General features: G+C 69.1%; 4 protein-coding genes across 4 annotated transcripts; all 4 read right to left on the reverse strand.

The window, feature by feature from the left end:
- Window positions 1-692: 692 nt before the first annotated feature.
- On the reverse strand, window positions 693-2,491 carry RHOBADRAFT_23648 (uncharacterized protein; the record flags this gene model as incomplete). Its single annotated transcript, XM_018412605.1, has 7 exons — window positions 2,333-2,491; window positions 1,964-2,100; window positions 1,779-1,878; window positions 1,642-1,704; window positions 1,375-1,544; window positions 1,133-1,281; window positions 693-1,066 (listed from the first exon to the last, which is right to left on the reverse strand). Coding segments are annotated over exons 1-7 (1,068 nt in total), but the record flags the coding sequence as incomplete, so codon positions are not given.
- A 159-nt stretch (window positions 2,492-2,650) lies between these two features.
- RHOBADRAFT_33298 (uncharacterized protein) lies at window positions 2,651-4,718 on the reverse strand (the record flags this gene model as incomplete). Its single annotated transcript, XM_018413100.1, has 7 exons — window positions 2,651-2,897; window positions 2,977-3,271; window positions 3,348-3,504; window positions 3,570-3,738; window positions 3,820-3,998; window positions 4,081-4,286; window positions 4,366-4,718. 7 exons carry the CDS (start codon window positions 4,716-4,718, stop codon window positions 2,697-2,699), a joined length of 1,560 nt encoding a protein of 519 aa, XP_018274643.1. The 3' UTR covers window positions 2,651-2,696.
- Window positions 4,719-8,156: 3,438 nt separating this feature from the next.
- On the reverse strand, window positions 8,157-11,945 carry RHOBADRAFT_51046 (uncharacterized protein; the record flags this gene model as incomplete). Its single annotated transcript, XM_018415624.1, has 4 exons — window positions 8,157-10,019; window positions 10,101-10,506; window positions 10,583-11,799; window positions 11,927-11,945. 4 exons carry the CDS (start codon window positions 11,943-11,945, stop codon window positions 8,239-8,241), a joined length of 3,423 nt encoding a protein of 1,140 aa, XP_018274644.1. The 3' UTR covers window positions 8,157-8,238.
- Window positions 11,946-12,296: 351 nt separating this feature from the next.
- Window positions 12,297-14,113, reverse strand: RHOBADRAFT_51047 (uncharacterized protein; the record flags this gene model as incomplete). Its single annotated transcript, XM_018415625.1, has 7 exons — window positions 12,297-12,506; window positions 12,577-12,614; window positions 12,697-12,915; window positions 13,013-13,360; window positions 13,432-13,518; window positions 13,590-13,890; window positions 13,979-14,113. The coding sequence occupies 7 exons, from the start codon at window positions 14,111-14,113 to the stop codon at window positions 12,381-12,383; spliced, it is 1,254 nt and encodes a 417-aa protein (XP_018274645.1). The 3' UTR covers window positions 12,297-12,380.
- Window positions 14,114-14,299: the final 186 nt, after the last annotated feature.

Here is a 14,299-nt window from a genome sequence, read left to right on the forward strand (position 1 = left end):
AACTCGTCTCTGTTCCGTCCTCGACATCTCGAGGCAGTGGGCGAGGAGCGCATTCGTTTGAGACGGAGCTGGGCAGGATGAGCGAGAGCTCGAGCCTCGTCGAGCAAGAGAAGGTAGCTGCGAGACGCTCTCACTCCTCGAGAGTAGTTTAATCCCGGGTTCCGCCGCTCTCACCGTCCTTGCTGAGACGGAGACTCGACGTCTAGAACCTGTCCCTCACCTACTTCTCTCGAAACCGAGAAGTTGACCTCGTCGAGCAAGAGAAGGTAGCTGCGAGACGCTCTCACTCCTCGAGAGTAGTTTAATCCCGGGTTCCGTCGCTCTGACCGTCCTCGGCGAGACGCATACTCGACGTTGCAGACCTCGGCCGACCCACCTCGACAAGAAACGAGGAGCTGGCCCGGTCGAGGACGATGACGATGAGAAGGGACGCTCGGACGACAGGAACGGATCTATTGACACGATACGCGGCGAATCTACTCAAAGGCCATCTAGAGCTTGTTCTCCGACTTCTCGTAGCTCGACGTGTCCTGCTCCTCGACCGGCTTCTTCTTCTCGGCGCCGCCGGTGAGGATGGCGACGACCTCGTCGCACACCTTCTCGTCGGCGAGGTCCGGGATCGGCTCGCCCTTGGAGATGGCGGCGATCTGGACGATGGACGCGCCCGTCTGCATGGGCGCCGGGAACTTGTTGTCGCGCGCGGCGTCCGTCTTGCCGTCGAGCATGTCGCGGATCAGGTACGGCTCGGCGGTGAGCGGGCGAGCGAGCCCGACGAGGTCGGTGGCGCCCGACTTGATGGCCTCCTCCATCGCGCGCCGGCTGCGGAACCCGCCGGTGACGCAGAGCGTCGCCGACTTGAGCGACGGCTTGACGGCCTCGGCAAACTCGACGAAGTAGGCCTCGCGCTTCTTGGTCGACTCCTTCTTGTGGTTGAACGCTCCCGACTCGTAGGTGCCGCCGGAGAGCTCGATGAGGTCCATGCCGGCCTCGTCGAGCCACGCGCACACCTGCCGCGACTCCTCGGGCGTCATGCCGCCCTCCGAGAAGTCGGCCGAGTTGAGCTTCACTGCGAGGGGAAAAGCGTCAGGGACCGGCTCGAGGACGCAGGACGGAAGAGAGGGAGGCGACGCACTGGACAGCATGAACTTCTGGTCCGGGACGCGGCGGCGGATCTCGGCGAGGACGCGGCCGACGATGCGGTAGCGGTTCTCGAGCGAGCCGCCGTAGTCGTCGGTGCGGCGGTTGACGCGGCCCGAGAGGAACTGCGACAGGAGGTAGCCGCTGCAGGAAAGGAAAGGAAGGAAGGGAAGGAAGAGAAGAGGTCAGGGCCGGCCTGACGAGCCCCTCTGCAGGAAGATGAGAGAGGAGACGTACTGGGCGCCGTGAAGCTGAGCGCCGTGCGCGCCGGCCTTGTACAGGACCTCGGCGCCGTAGCCCCAGGCGTTGACGAGGGCGTCAATCTCCTCGATAGTCAGAGGGCGAGGCTTGGCGAACGTCATGCCGCCCATCGGCGGGCACTGAACGTCAGACGACGAGACCGGGGTCTGTAGAGCGTGAGGGAGAAGGAGGGCAAGGTGGGAGGGAGAGGGGGGGAAAGTGAGTACGTCGACCTTCTCAAACCGAGATTCGGGGTGTGCGCACCTTGGTGACCTCCTCCGAAACCTGGCGACCACCGTGAGTGAGCTGACCAATAACGAGGGAACCCTGCGAGGAACGAGGAGCGTCAGAATCCGCCGCGGTGTCCTCTGCTGGCGAGGCGAGGAGGAAGAGGCACGCACATGCGCCTTGGCCGCGCTGATGGCGGGCTTGAGGTTCTCGACAGGGTCGTAGGACGAACGTGCATCAATGATCGCGTTCTTCTTGGCCTCGAGGCCCTCGCTGCACGGGAGGAGGAGGAACGAGGTCAGTGAGGGTTCGTTCGAGGTCGCGATCGGCTCGACGCGAGAGAAGCTCGCAGACGCACTAGTCAATCGGGATGTTGCCGAGGACGATGACGCCGATCTTGCCCTTGCCCCACTCCTCGTAGAGGCGGTTGTACTCGGGCGTCGTGTGGCCGCGCGACGCGAGGTCCTTGTCGTCGTAGGTGCAGATGCGCTCGGTCTGTATAGTCGGCGATAGGTTGGGTAGAGTGGCGGTGGGAGAGAAAGAGGTACCGCGTAGAGGCATGCGGCGAGTGTGGGAGACGGGCGAGAGGGAGGAGGGTGTCGACGAGGTCGGGAAAGAGTGGGGGCAAGGGGGGAAGAGGCGAGGGAGGAGACGAGCTGTCAGCGGCTTGTCCTGTGGCTCCTCGTGCGACCTCGCCCACACTGCGACAGGGGAACGGGAGACGCACCATGGCCGACTTGAGCGTCGGGGTGGGCGCCGTGAGGCCCGAGTGCTTGAAGGTGATGGGCTGGGCGAGCGACATGATGCAGATGCGGTGGGATGCGGGTGATGCGGAATAGATGCAGAAAGAGTCTAGTCGTGCGATGCGAGTCTAGCAGAGCAGCGTGTGCGTCGAGGAGGAGGAGGAGGAGGAGGAGGAGGGAGAGCGAGGCCCGCGGCTCCTCCACCCTTCGAGGTCGGCTTCGGACTTCTGTCATCACCGAGCTGACGAGAGCAGCCCTCTCTGTGTCTCGAAGATTCCTCACTCGTCGACGGGCGCACGCAGCACAGCACACAGCGTTCGCTCAGAGTTACAGCGCGCCCGAACCCTCTCAGTCCTTCCTCGGCAACGCCTTGTCCGCCTTCTCGAGCGCGGCCCACCGCACGTCGAGCGCCGCCCTCAGCTCCTGCTGCCGCTGCTTGAGCACGTCGTCCGACAGCGACGCCGTGTCGCCGGCCGGGATGGCGAGCAGTTGGTCGTAGATCGAGTACGGCGACGAGGTGCTGAACTGCGTCGCCGTCGTCGACGAGGACTGCATAACTCGAGAGAGGGTCAGTTCGGCGCCCTACAGACAAGGACACGAGAGCGAGAGAGAGAGAGAGAGGGCGCACCTTGATCGCCTTGAGGCTGAACGTGAAAGCGTCGTCGAGGCGGTCGTACTTGATGAGGGCCCGCAGCAGCGCCGGCAGGTCGTGGTCCTTGAGGTAGTCGGTGAGGAACGACGGCGGCTTGGCGCCTCGGTTGGTCGCGAGGGTGCGCTCGAGCGAGACGAGGCGGTAGCGGAACGTGACCGGGTCGTCGTGCCGTGCGAGGTGCCGCTCGAGGAGCCGCCACGCCTTGGCCGACAAGGTGCCCTCCCACGTCGCCGCCTCCTCCGACTGGACGACCCATGCCGCATCCTCGACGCTGCGGACGAGCAGAAGCGAGTCAGCTAAACTTTCCGAGAGGTCCAGGCGGGAGGGAGGGAGAGGCGAGGACGCACCTGTCGCCGTGGAGCGCGAGCGTGACGCAGCGCTCGGTGACCGCCTCGAAGAGCGACGACAGGTCGACGTTGAGGATGCGGCCCGCCTGGAAAGCTTGGTCGAAGCTGGCGAGCTGCGAGAAGAGGGTGACGACCGATTCGGGCTCGAGGTGGAAGCCTGCACGCCGATAACGAGGTGAGCGGTTGCTCGTCGTGGACGAGGGAGAGCGGACCTGGACGCACTGGTACGCTCGAGTTCGGGGAACTCGTCGGCGAGCTGCAGGCGCGCGAGCGCGAGGCAGTACTCCTTGCGCACGTCGGTGAGCTCGAGCACTTCGAGCGGGCGCGACGCGACGGCCGGGTCGTACTCGTCCTCGGGGATGAGCTGCGCCACCTTGCGACGCTTGTTGCCCTGCAGGCGTCGAGACAAGGGAGGGTCAGACAGTCCCCTTGCGAGTGGGCGAGGAACGGCGAGGAGAGGAAGTGGACGCACCCGCTCGCCATCGTCGCTCGACATGACGGCGATCCACGCGTGGTCCTTGGCGACGAGCGCGAGCGCGTTGGTGGCGGCGAGGTAGCTCTGACACTGGAGCTTGACGATGTCGTGGAACGAGCCCTGGCGAGCCCCGAGCTCGCCGAGGCGGCGACCCTGCTGGAACATGACCGTGCCGGCTGCGAGTGCGCGAGGACCGCCTGCGTCAGGGCCGTGTGTCGACGAGAGAGGGAGAGGGAGAGAGAAAGAGAGCCGACGCACCGCTGCGGAAGTCGCCTTTGGCGACGTGGTAGGCGTACAGGACCTTGTAGTAGTTGGGCTGCGCGAGCGGGTCCGAGTTGCGCGCCCGGAACGACAGGTTGCGCTCGAGCTCGGCCTCGAGGCCCGAGAACGAGTAGGTCGTCAGGAGCGCGGCGGCGCCGTTCTCGCACACGACCGAGATCAGGTGCGCGAGGCACGTCATCTGCCTGCGAGAGAGGGATCAAGAGAGCGTGAGTGCCGCACGACGACTCGGTCGAGAAGAGGAGAGAGAGAGAGGTGACGCACGTCTCGTGGTAGGGCACGCTCATGACGACCTGGTAGGCGAGGTCGTACTGGCCGAGCGCGGCGAAGCTCCGGAAGAGCTTGGTCCACAGGTCCATCTCGGCGACCTCGTCCTTGACGCCCTCGGCCTCGAGCGCGTCGAGCGCGAGCTGCGCAAAGCTCGCGACGGCGGCGTCGAACGGCGTCGAGGCAAACAGGCCGACGACGTGGATGTAGTACCGCGCGAGCGACGTGCCGACCTCGTCCGGGAGGACGAGCCGCAGCGCCACAAGCGCCTCGTCCTCGTCCTCGTCCTCGTCGCTCAGGACGAGCTCGGCGCCGTACAGGCCGCTCGCCGCCGCCTCGAGCTGCGCCATGGCGTCCTCGCCGGCGAGCGCGTCGAGCGCCGCTCGGCCGCACAGGTAGCTCATGCCCGCCGTGCGAGGCCACATGCCGACCCACTGCGCCGCTTGCACGGGGAGGCCGAGCTGCTGCAGCCGCAGGCCGACGATGGTAGCCGCCGGGCTCGCCGAGGTGCGACCGGCGGCGGCCGACTCGAGGAGGCCGAGGGCGTTCGAGGTGCCGGCGGCGGCGTAGGCGAGGGCGACGGGGAGCGACGAGCGCGAGGCGGGGAGGATCGAGGGGGCGTAGTCGGGGACGCGCAGGAGCGCTGACAGGAGGCCCGAGGTCGGGACGGGCATGACGTCGGCGTGGCGGTCGCGGCGGCGGTCGTACTCGTGGACGTTGAGCTCGCCAAAGCGCGCGAACATAGGGTCGTCGTCGGTGCTGTCGCTGCCGCCGCGACCCTGCAGCTCCTTCTGCACGAACGCGAGCGCTTCGACGCTCGGCGTCGACACCTCGGCCGCGAGCCACGCGAGCGCGCCGAGCGAGTGCAGCGCCGCGAACGCGGCCGCCGTAGTCTGGTCGAGCCGGCCGAAGAGCCGCTCGGGCGCGCCGCCCATCTCGGCGTCCTCGCCTGCGCCGTCGGCCTCGGCGCCCCATGCGACGAGCAGGACGGCGACGAGGCCCTGGACGAGCTCGTAGCGCGCCTCGATGCCCGACGCGAGCCCGTCCACGACGAGCGTGTTCGACAAGTCGGTCGTCGCGTGCGCGTCGGACCCGGCGTCGGCGACAGGCGGGAGCTGCTCGGTCGTGAGGAGCCGCAGGAAGGTGTCGACGGCGCGCTCGGCGCTCTCGAGGGCGGCGAGCTGATTTGCGACGTGCTCGACGGTCGCGTCGCTCAGGGCGGGCTCGAGCGCTTGGTCGAAGAGGGCGAGCGCCGTCGTCGTCGTCTCGAGGTCGGCGAGGTCGGACGACGCGAGCTTCTCGCGCAGGCCGCGCTCGAGCACGCGACGCTCGTGGGTCGAGAGATGGCGCTCGAGGTCGCGGATGATGGCGAGGAGGGGCAGGACGTCGTGGCGGAGGGTGCGGTCCGAGGCGACGGCCGCCGGCAGGTCGAACAGGGCGTCGTCGGCGCCCGCAGCGGCGAGGAGGCCCTCGGGCGTGAGGCTGTGGAGCGCCTGCACGGCCTCGCGGACGACAGGAACGACGACGGCGTCTCGAGCGACGACGGCGGCAATGCCGCGCTGCTCGTCGACGACGAGGCAGGTCGGGAACAGGGCGGCCGAGCGCGACTCGTTGAGGTAGGCGACGAACCGCAGCCACTCGAGCTTGAGCTGCTTGTTGTACTCGTCGTGCAGGCACGCGCCCGTCTGCGGCGACTGCTGCAGGGCGACGGTCGAGCCGACGACAGCGGCGGCGCGCTCAATCGGCGTTGCGTGCTCGATCGAGAAGACGTCGGGCACCTCGACACCCGCTGCGGCCGCCTCGGCGGCGACGGCCTCCTCGTACATCTCGAGCGCGTACTCGACCGTGGCGGGCGGGTACCGGCCGGGCCGTGCGACGTGCTGGAGGAACGTCTCGGCGACGGCGACGTCCGAGCCGCGCAGGAGGTCGTCGAAGTGCGCCGCCGTCCACCTGGCCGTCTTGGCCGTCGCGCCACGGTCGACGAAGACCCACTCGTCGCTGTCGGCGCCGTCCATGGCGACCGCCGACGACACCGACTGGCCCTCGAGCTCGCCGAGCCCGATCGTGCGCACCTCGCTCTCGCCGCCCTCGTCCCAGCAAGTCCACAGGGTCCACTTGGCGTCGCCGGCGAGGTCCATGCGCTGCACGTCAAAGTCGACGAGGCTGCCGGCCGACGCGCCGGGAGGGCACACGCGCTCGGTGACGGGCGTGAGCTCGCTCAGCTCACCCGTCGCAGGGTCGCTCGCGAAGCCGTACAGGACGAACACGCCCGGGGACGAGCTCGACGGCGGGCTGAACAGGGCGAGGTACGACGAGTGCGACGTCGACTGCGTGCCGGCGACGACCTTGACGAGCGGCGTCGGCGCATCGGCGAGGAGGAGGGCCGCCGAGCGGCCGCCGTGCGGCGAGTCGTGCGAGGCATGGGCGTGGGCGAGGGTGAGGGCGCTCGAGGAGGAGGACGGCGCCGATGGCGAGGCGGGCTTGGGGAGGTCGATGGCGCGGAAGCACGCGCCCGACTCGAGGTTCCAGATGCGCAACTTGCGGTCGCGCGTGACGCCGAACGCGATCGACGTGCTGCGCGTGTCGGTGCTGGACGAGGCGAGCGAGACGAGCTGGGTCGGCGTCCCGACTTGGTGCGCGGCGGCGTGGCCGCCCTTGACGGGAGAGCCGAAGGTCGAGAAGGAAGGGAGGAGGGACCGCATCGAGAAGCTCGACAGCGACCGAAGCTCGGTCTCGACAAGAGCGCCGTCTGCGCGCATGAGAGAAGGGGAGTCAGGTCATGAGGACTGAGAGACGGCTTCGCGAGGAAAGCTGGGGCGCACCTTCTCCCTGGGCGATCTCGACGTTGACCGCATAGCCGTCCTCGCACCCGACAACGACCCTGCCCTCGTCGACGCCGTGAGCGAGGACCGGGACGCGACCCTCGAGGCTGTCGATCTTGAACTCCTCGCACCAGTCGTCGCCGGCGAGGTGCTTGTCGTCGTAGAACAGGGTGCCGAGCGGGAACGACAGGGTGTAGAGATAGCCCGCCTCGGTGACGCATGCGAGCTGGAGGCGCGACGAGGAGGGGGAGGAGGTCGAGGTCGAGACGACGAAGGCGGGGGAGGGGACGAGGCGGGAGGGGAAGACGAAGCGGACAGGAGGGAGGGTGCCGGGGTGTGCGTCGAGGTCGGCAAAGGGGCTGCTGCTGTCGGGGCCGGTGCTGGTGCTGGTGCTGGTGCTGGTGCTGGTGCTGTTGCTGCCGCGCGAGAAGGCGACCCAGCGCAGCTCGAGGGCGTACGCGTCCTCGACGACGCGGGCGAGGACGAAGCCCGCACTCTGCGGTGCTCCATCGAGTGCCCTCGGGAGCCAGGTCGACGAGTACAGGGCGTGGTCGGCCTGGGCGAGGGCGGGAGGAGGAGCCGTCTCGTCGACGGGCGCCGAGGTCGGGACCGGGTACGAGAGCAGGTCGAGGGTCGAGCAGTGCTCGAGGAAGGCTGTCGCGGTCGTGTACCGCGCCAGGCCTGCCATGGTGCTCTGTCGCCGCCGCGAGGGAAGTCGAGGAGCGATGAGGACGGGGGAGGGCGAGAGGGCCAACGAGGGCCGGGGCGGGGGCTGGCTGGCGTGCGCGGTGCTGTCGGTGCGCGAGCTCGGCGTGTGCGTGCTGCCCGGGCTGTGCCTCGGTGCTGTGCGGGCGGAACGACGACTCGAGGTGAGCGGCTCTCCTGGACCGGTTGAGCGAGGCTCGCTTTCTCGTCGCTGGCAGCTCTCGCTCTCGGTGCAGGGCTGTAGGGGGCAACCTCGATGAACGCATAGAGTGACAACAGTGGCAGAGCTAAGAAGAAGAGCTCGCGAGACAAATGATCCGACCTCTCCCCCTCGCTCGTTCCGCTAAGGCGCGACGACCGCTTGCCCCTCGACAGCAGCCGCCTCGTGCGTCCCCTCCCGCACAGCCAAACTCGCGTCCTCCTCCTGCCCGACCGTCAGAGCCGCCTCGCCCGTCGCAGCCTCCTGCTCGAGAAGCGCCTTCTCGCCGCCGTCCGGCTCCGGCCGCCCGCCCTGGTCCCGCCTCAGCTCCTCCTCCTGATCCGCCCTCGCCGTCCTTGCCGTCCTCGCCGCACTCTCCCGCTCCTCCTCCCTCTCGCGCTGCGCAAGCGCCTCGACCCTCCCGGCCTGGTCGCGCAGCATGCCCTCGACGAGCTCGACGCACTCGTCGCGCGTCTCGGCAAACAGCATGGCGCCGCGCAGCTCCTTGAGGAGCCCGACGATCGACTTGGTGCCGGACAGCGTCGCCGTCGTGAGGTGGCCGGGGAGCGACGGCGGGGCAAAGGTGGACTGCGACGGCGGGGTCGAGGGAGGGGTCGTGCTCGGCTGCTTTGGCGGCGGCGGTTGTTGAGCGGCCGAGAGGGGGGCAGATGGCGCGAACGATGATGAGGAAGGCGTCGGCACCTCGTCGACAGGCGAGAGTGGCGCCGCCATGACGAGCCCATTCGCCGAGCTCGGCGCAGCGATGGCGTCCTTCTCGCCGTGCGACTGCGTCGACTCGAGGGGAGCCCACGACCCAGAGAGGCCTGCTGCTGCACCGATGGGCGCAGTGAGGGACGACTCGGCTGCGGCTGCCGGGTCGAAGAGCTCGCCTGGTCGCCCGACCTCGGTCGAGTGTGCCGGAGCTGCCGCCGACGGCACGACGACGACCGGCGCCGCCGCGCTCTCGACCTCGACAAGCTGGTGCGGCGCGAGCGGCAGGGTCGGCGGCGACCTCGTCGAGCCCGCCGAGCTCTCCCTCGTTCTCGGCACGGACGCCGGCGCCGAGCCCGACTGCTCGCGCTCGCGCGCGCTGCGCTTGAGCGACGAGCTGCGCCGCGGCGGCTTGATCGATACGGGCGGGCCGAGCGTGCGGGCGTTGTCGTCCGTGGCGGCCGTCGAGGCGACGAGCGGGATCGGCGGCGTGAGACCGGCCAAGGGCGACACGGCGGAGCCGTCAAGGCCGCTGGGCCTGCGCTCGTCGATGCTGCTGCTCGCCGACGACGACGTGCCGTTGACCCTCGGCGCTGAGCCGCCGGCGCTCGCGAGCGAGGCCTTGCGCTGCGCGGTCGACGGCGACCTCGCCACCTGCTGCCCGTCCTCCTCCCTCACCGCGCCGTACCCGCCCGCCGCACTCGACGATGCGCCGCTCTTCGACCGCCGCCCCTGCGGCCGGTCGTAGCTCTCCCTCCTCCCGCCGCTCCTCGGGCTGCTCGGGCCCGCCAACCCCGGCGGCGCCGCATACGCCGCCGCTTTCGCCGCGAGCGCGACGTTCTCGCCGAACCCTGCCGCGCGCATGGCGGCCTGGCTCACGCTCGTCGCCGGGCCGGCCGGCGCGCTCGGGCTCGAGGCGCTGACCGAGGAGCGAGAGCGGTACGAGGGCGGCGGCGGCGAGCTCGGCGGCGTGCTGAGCGACGGGCGCGGCTCGAGCTCCTTGTCCTTGTTCTTGGACGAGCCGCCGCCGGTGACCATCGACATGAGGCCGCGGAAGCCGCCCTTGCCCTTGGTAGGCGACGAGGTCGACTGGCGAGCCGAGGGTTGGTCGTTGACGATAATGGGCGGGCGGTCGAGGCGAGCGGGTCCTGCTGCCAGGACAGGTCCCGGCGGCGGGTTCGAGAAGAAGTTGGCGAGGTCGCGGTTGATCTGGCCTGCAGTTGCGAGAAGGAAAAGGGTCAGTGACGGCTTCGAGGCTTGAGGACATCGAGGAGGACAGAGAGAGGAGGACGCACGCTCGCTCGCCAAGTCGCGCTTCTCGTCCTTGGCCTTGTACGCCCTCGTCCTCGGGCTGTCGCCCGGCTCGACGGCAGGGCTCGTCGGGCTGTCGATCGAGGGCATCGAGTCCTGCGACTGCTGGACCCGCATGGCGACGCTCATCGGGTGCGACGGGTCGTCGGTCGGCACAGGGCGCCGAGGGTGGATCGACAGGCGGTGCGAGGCCGGGTCACCGGTCGGTGGCGGCGAGTTGAGGAGGTCCAGGAACGACTCGCGCTGGCGCTCGGGCCGCTGTTGGCCTTCGACGGCGGCGGCGGCGTCCTCGTCCTCCTCGGCGAACAGGTGGCGAGGCAGCGGGTCGCGAGCTCGGAGGCGTCGAGGTGACGGGGTCGCAGATGACGAGGAGGAGGGAACAGGGAGGTTCTGCAAGGGGAGCGTGCGTCGCGTGAGTGAACCGGCCTTGCGTGACGCTCATAGACAAAGAGAGAGGAGGGCGCACCTCGAACGTGCGCAGACGATCAGGCGTGGACGAGAGCTTGAGGGTCCTGCCGCTGCTGAGGAGCTGGTCGAACGCGTCGTCGAGCTGGGGCGCCGGCGCGGCCGACAGCCCGTTCGAGCCTGTCGAGATGCCCAGGCCCGTCGCCGAGCTCTTGCGAGCGTACGTCGGCGCACCTGCTGCTGCCGACGCACTCGGCACGGCGTCGCTGCTCGGCCGCCTCGCGCCCGACAGGGCGGCGCCGGCCGGGCCCGTCAAGGACGGCTTGCGGGCCGGCTCGCTCGGCCCCGCCGCCGCCGCCTTGCCCGCACTTGACACGCTCCGTCTCGGGAGGGCGCTGCCCTGCGAGAGCGTCGGCGAGGTCTTGGTGCGGCGCGCGCGCTCCTGCGCCGCCTCGTCGGCGATGAAGGCCCGGACGCGCATGCCCTGGAGCCAGCTCCACACGAGCGTGTCCTCCATGACGGCCGTCTCGATGTCGGCGACGCTCGCCGTGTCGGTCGGCGGGACCGAGCGCGCGACGACGCCCGAGACGAGGCGCAGGAGGTGCGCGCCGAGCGTCGTCAGGACGCGCTCGACATACAGGGCGAGGATGAACGAGACGTGGGGCGAGGGATCGGGGGCAGGTCGAGGGGGCATGAGGACGACGAGGTGCTCGGGCAACGGGGCAGGCGCCGCCGCACTCGCTGCCGGGCAGGCGGCGCCGAGCCCCGAGATCTGCATCGCCCACGCCCGCAGCACGCGAAACGTCTCGCTCGCCTGCCGCACGAGCTCCTCGTCGTCGGCGAGCGGGACGCCGTTCGAGGGCAGGACCGGGCTGCCCCAGACGCCCGGCGCGCGCTTGAGGGCACCGTCGGCGCGCAGCGAGGGGCTGCCGCGGCGGACGAGCTCGCGCACGGCGAGCTCGGCTTCGAGGATGCACTCCTTGGCGAGCGAGGTCGGGCCGAGGATGCGCGCGAGGGCCGACTTGAACCGGTCGGACGTGAGGACCTCGGTCGCGCCGAGCGGTGTCGGGGGCTGGGTCGAGAGGCCGCCGGTGGGCGAGCTGGTCGGGGTCAAGGGGGAGGGCGTCGAGTGAAGGGACGAGTGGACGACGAGGTGGAGGAGCTCGTCGATGAGGTGGTTGAGGGCGAGGAGCGCTTGAGGTGCGAGCTGGGTAGGTCGAGAGTCGTCGCCCTGGCTCAGCGCGATGGTCGTCGGTGTCGGGTACAGGTAGTCGGGCTCTGCGGTTGTCGTGGAACGTGAGCGACTGGGCTCTACAGCCAGCGATGCGCGCTGGCCAGGACCCGGCGGGCGGTTGTTGTTGTGGTGGGGGGAGATTCGAGGGGAAGGAGACAGCGCGGGGCTCACCAGAGTACGTGAGAGGCATGCTCGCTGTCGCAGTGCGCAGGCTTGACACCGTCGTCGGGTGCACACGTCGAGCTGGAGCTTGAGGAGGGCGAGGTGCCGAGGGCCGGGGTCGAGTGGAAGATGAGGGGGCGGAGGCGCGAGCGCGGCGCGAACAATGGGCTCGACGCTGCCGTGTGCGCGTGGCTCGGCAGCTGGTGAATGCGTGCTCGAGCTGCAGGCTGTGAGCGAGCGAGTCGGGTAGGAGAGACGAGGGAAGCTTGCTCTCGGTCGGCGGCCGGTCGCTTTCCCGCCTCGTCCGGACCTGCGATCGAGCCCCCTTGGCCGAGAAAGCTTGTTCATTCTGCGTCCGCAGCACGCCTCTCTCGCTCTGCGCTTTGGTACCGGGCTTCGTTGCACACAGAGCTACACGCAGAGCGCAGAGGACAACAACAAAGATAGACCGCTCGCCGCGAAATTACGCCTTCGCGCTGGTCGAGACCTTGACCCGCACCGTCTCGCCAAAGTCGGTCACGCCAAACTCGTCGGCCGTGATGCCGTACACGTCGCACGCTCGACGCAGGCGCTTGGGCGGCTCGGTCATCTGCGGGCGCAAGGCCAGTGGGAGAGGTCAGGACGAGGCTCGAGGGGAGACGCGCGAGAGCGAGACGCACCTCCTCGGGCGTGAGCTGCCACGTTGCCCAGTGCATGCCTGCATCCGAGAAGCTCGACCCGTCAGTCATCTACTTCGCCCTGAACTGGCGCAAGAGACGGGAGAGAGCCAAAGGACGGACCGATCGACTTCTTGCACCTCGTCTCGCGATGCAGCTCGACCGAGTCCTCCGGGGCGCAGTGCACCGAGCTGAAGAGCCATCTCGGGTCGTACGCGCCGATCGGGATCATGCCGAGGTCGTGCGGGCCCTCGCGCTCGCCGATCCGCTTGAACTCGGGGCAGACGGGCAGGGTCGACAGGTCGTGAGGCGCTCGAGGGACGGTGCGGTAGCCCGTGTCGCCTGCGCAGGACATGGACGAGGTTGAGGTCAGAGCTCAGGAGCTCAGGAAGAAACCGCGAGGAGGAGGGAAGAGAGAGAGAGAGAGCGAGGGACGCACCGCCAAACCAGACCTTGCCGCCCGCACTCGACGACACGCTCCAGCTCGCCCACAGCGTGTCGTTCCTGTCGGTCAAGCTGCGCCCGGTAAAGTGCTGACATGGCGTGCACACGACCCGGAGCTTGTCGTCCGCGCTCGCCCCGCCGCTCGGACCCGCTGCCTTGCCGCCGTCGCTGCCGAGCCGCAGCTCGCGCTCCTCCCACCAGTCGAGCTCGGTCACCTCGGTGTCGGCGACGCCGATGTTGGACATGAACCAGTCCTTGTTGCCGAGCGGGGCGAAGAAATGAACTGAACCGGCGGGCTGTGCGCTGTACAGCTTCTTGAGCGTCGGGATGTCGAGGTGGTCGTCTGTCGTGCGGGCGAGGGACATCGTAAGTGAGACGACCTGAGTGTGCGAGAGTGAGAGGGCAAGGACGCACAGTGGTTGTGGCTGATGACGACGGCGTCGACAGGCGGCAGCTCGTCGAGCGCGACAGGCGGCTTGGTGACACGTGCTGGGCCGATCCCTGTTGCTCGTCGAGGCGTCAGTATGTCGGCTGATCGTGGGAGGAGCGCTCTGAGGGAGAAGGGGACGCACACTGACTCGGCGAGCACCGGTGGCTCCACACGGGGTCGAACAGGACCCGGAAGCCGCGCCGCTCCTCGCCCTCCTTTTGCCCTTGGCCCGGGCTCGCCGGGAACTCGACGAGGAAACACGCGTGACCGAGCCAGGTCGTCTTGAGGTCGGCGAACCAGGCGTCGCGCTCGGCGGGCGAGAGCGAAGGAGGCGGAACAAAGTCGGGCTGGCGGCGCTGCGGGAGGAGGTCGGCCGACGGGACAGGGTGCGTCTCCCAGCTCTTGTAGGCGTTCCACAGGGTCAAAGGGCCGCGTCCAGGATCCTGCAGCGCCGCGCGAGGACTGTTCAGCTCGATCGTCTCGGGAGGAGGAGGGGGAGGGGGTGGACGAGGGGAAAGCTCGAGAGCGCACCCGGAAGCTGTCCCACGGGTTGACGAAGCCACCACCCTTCTTGTGGTGCGCCTTGTTGCCGTCGCCAGGGTCGCCGGGAGCTGATGCGGCGGCTTGAATCGAGGACGAGGCGGTGACGACGACGGGAGCGGCCATGGCGGCGAGGTAGCGGGTGCCGGTGCGCGCCGAGGTGAAGAAGGCCCGCATAAAGAGCGTGGTCGTGGGAGAATCGACGCTGTGCGAGGAGGGAGCGAGAAGCGACGACTCGGCCCTTTCGGCGGAGGTCATGAGAACGCTCCTCGCTTCTGCCACCAGCTGTGCCCGCCCTGCTAGCTCGAGCGC

The sequence above is a fragment of the Rhodotorula graminis genome (genome assembly GCF_001329695.1).
Source record: "Rhodotorula graminis WP1 unplaced genomic scaffold RHOBAscaffold_1, whole genome shotgun sequence".
NCBI lineage: Eukaryota > Fungi > Basidiomycota > Microbotryomycetes > Sporidiobolales > Sporidiobolaceae > Rhodotorula > Rhodotorula graminis.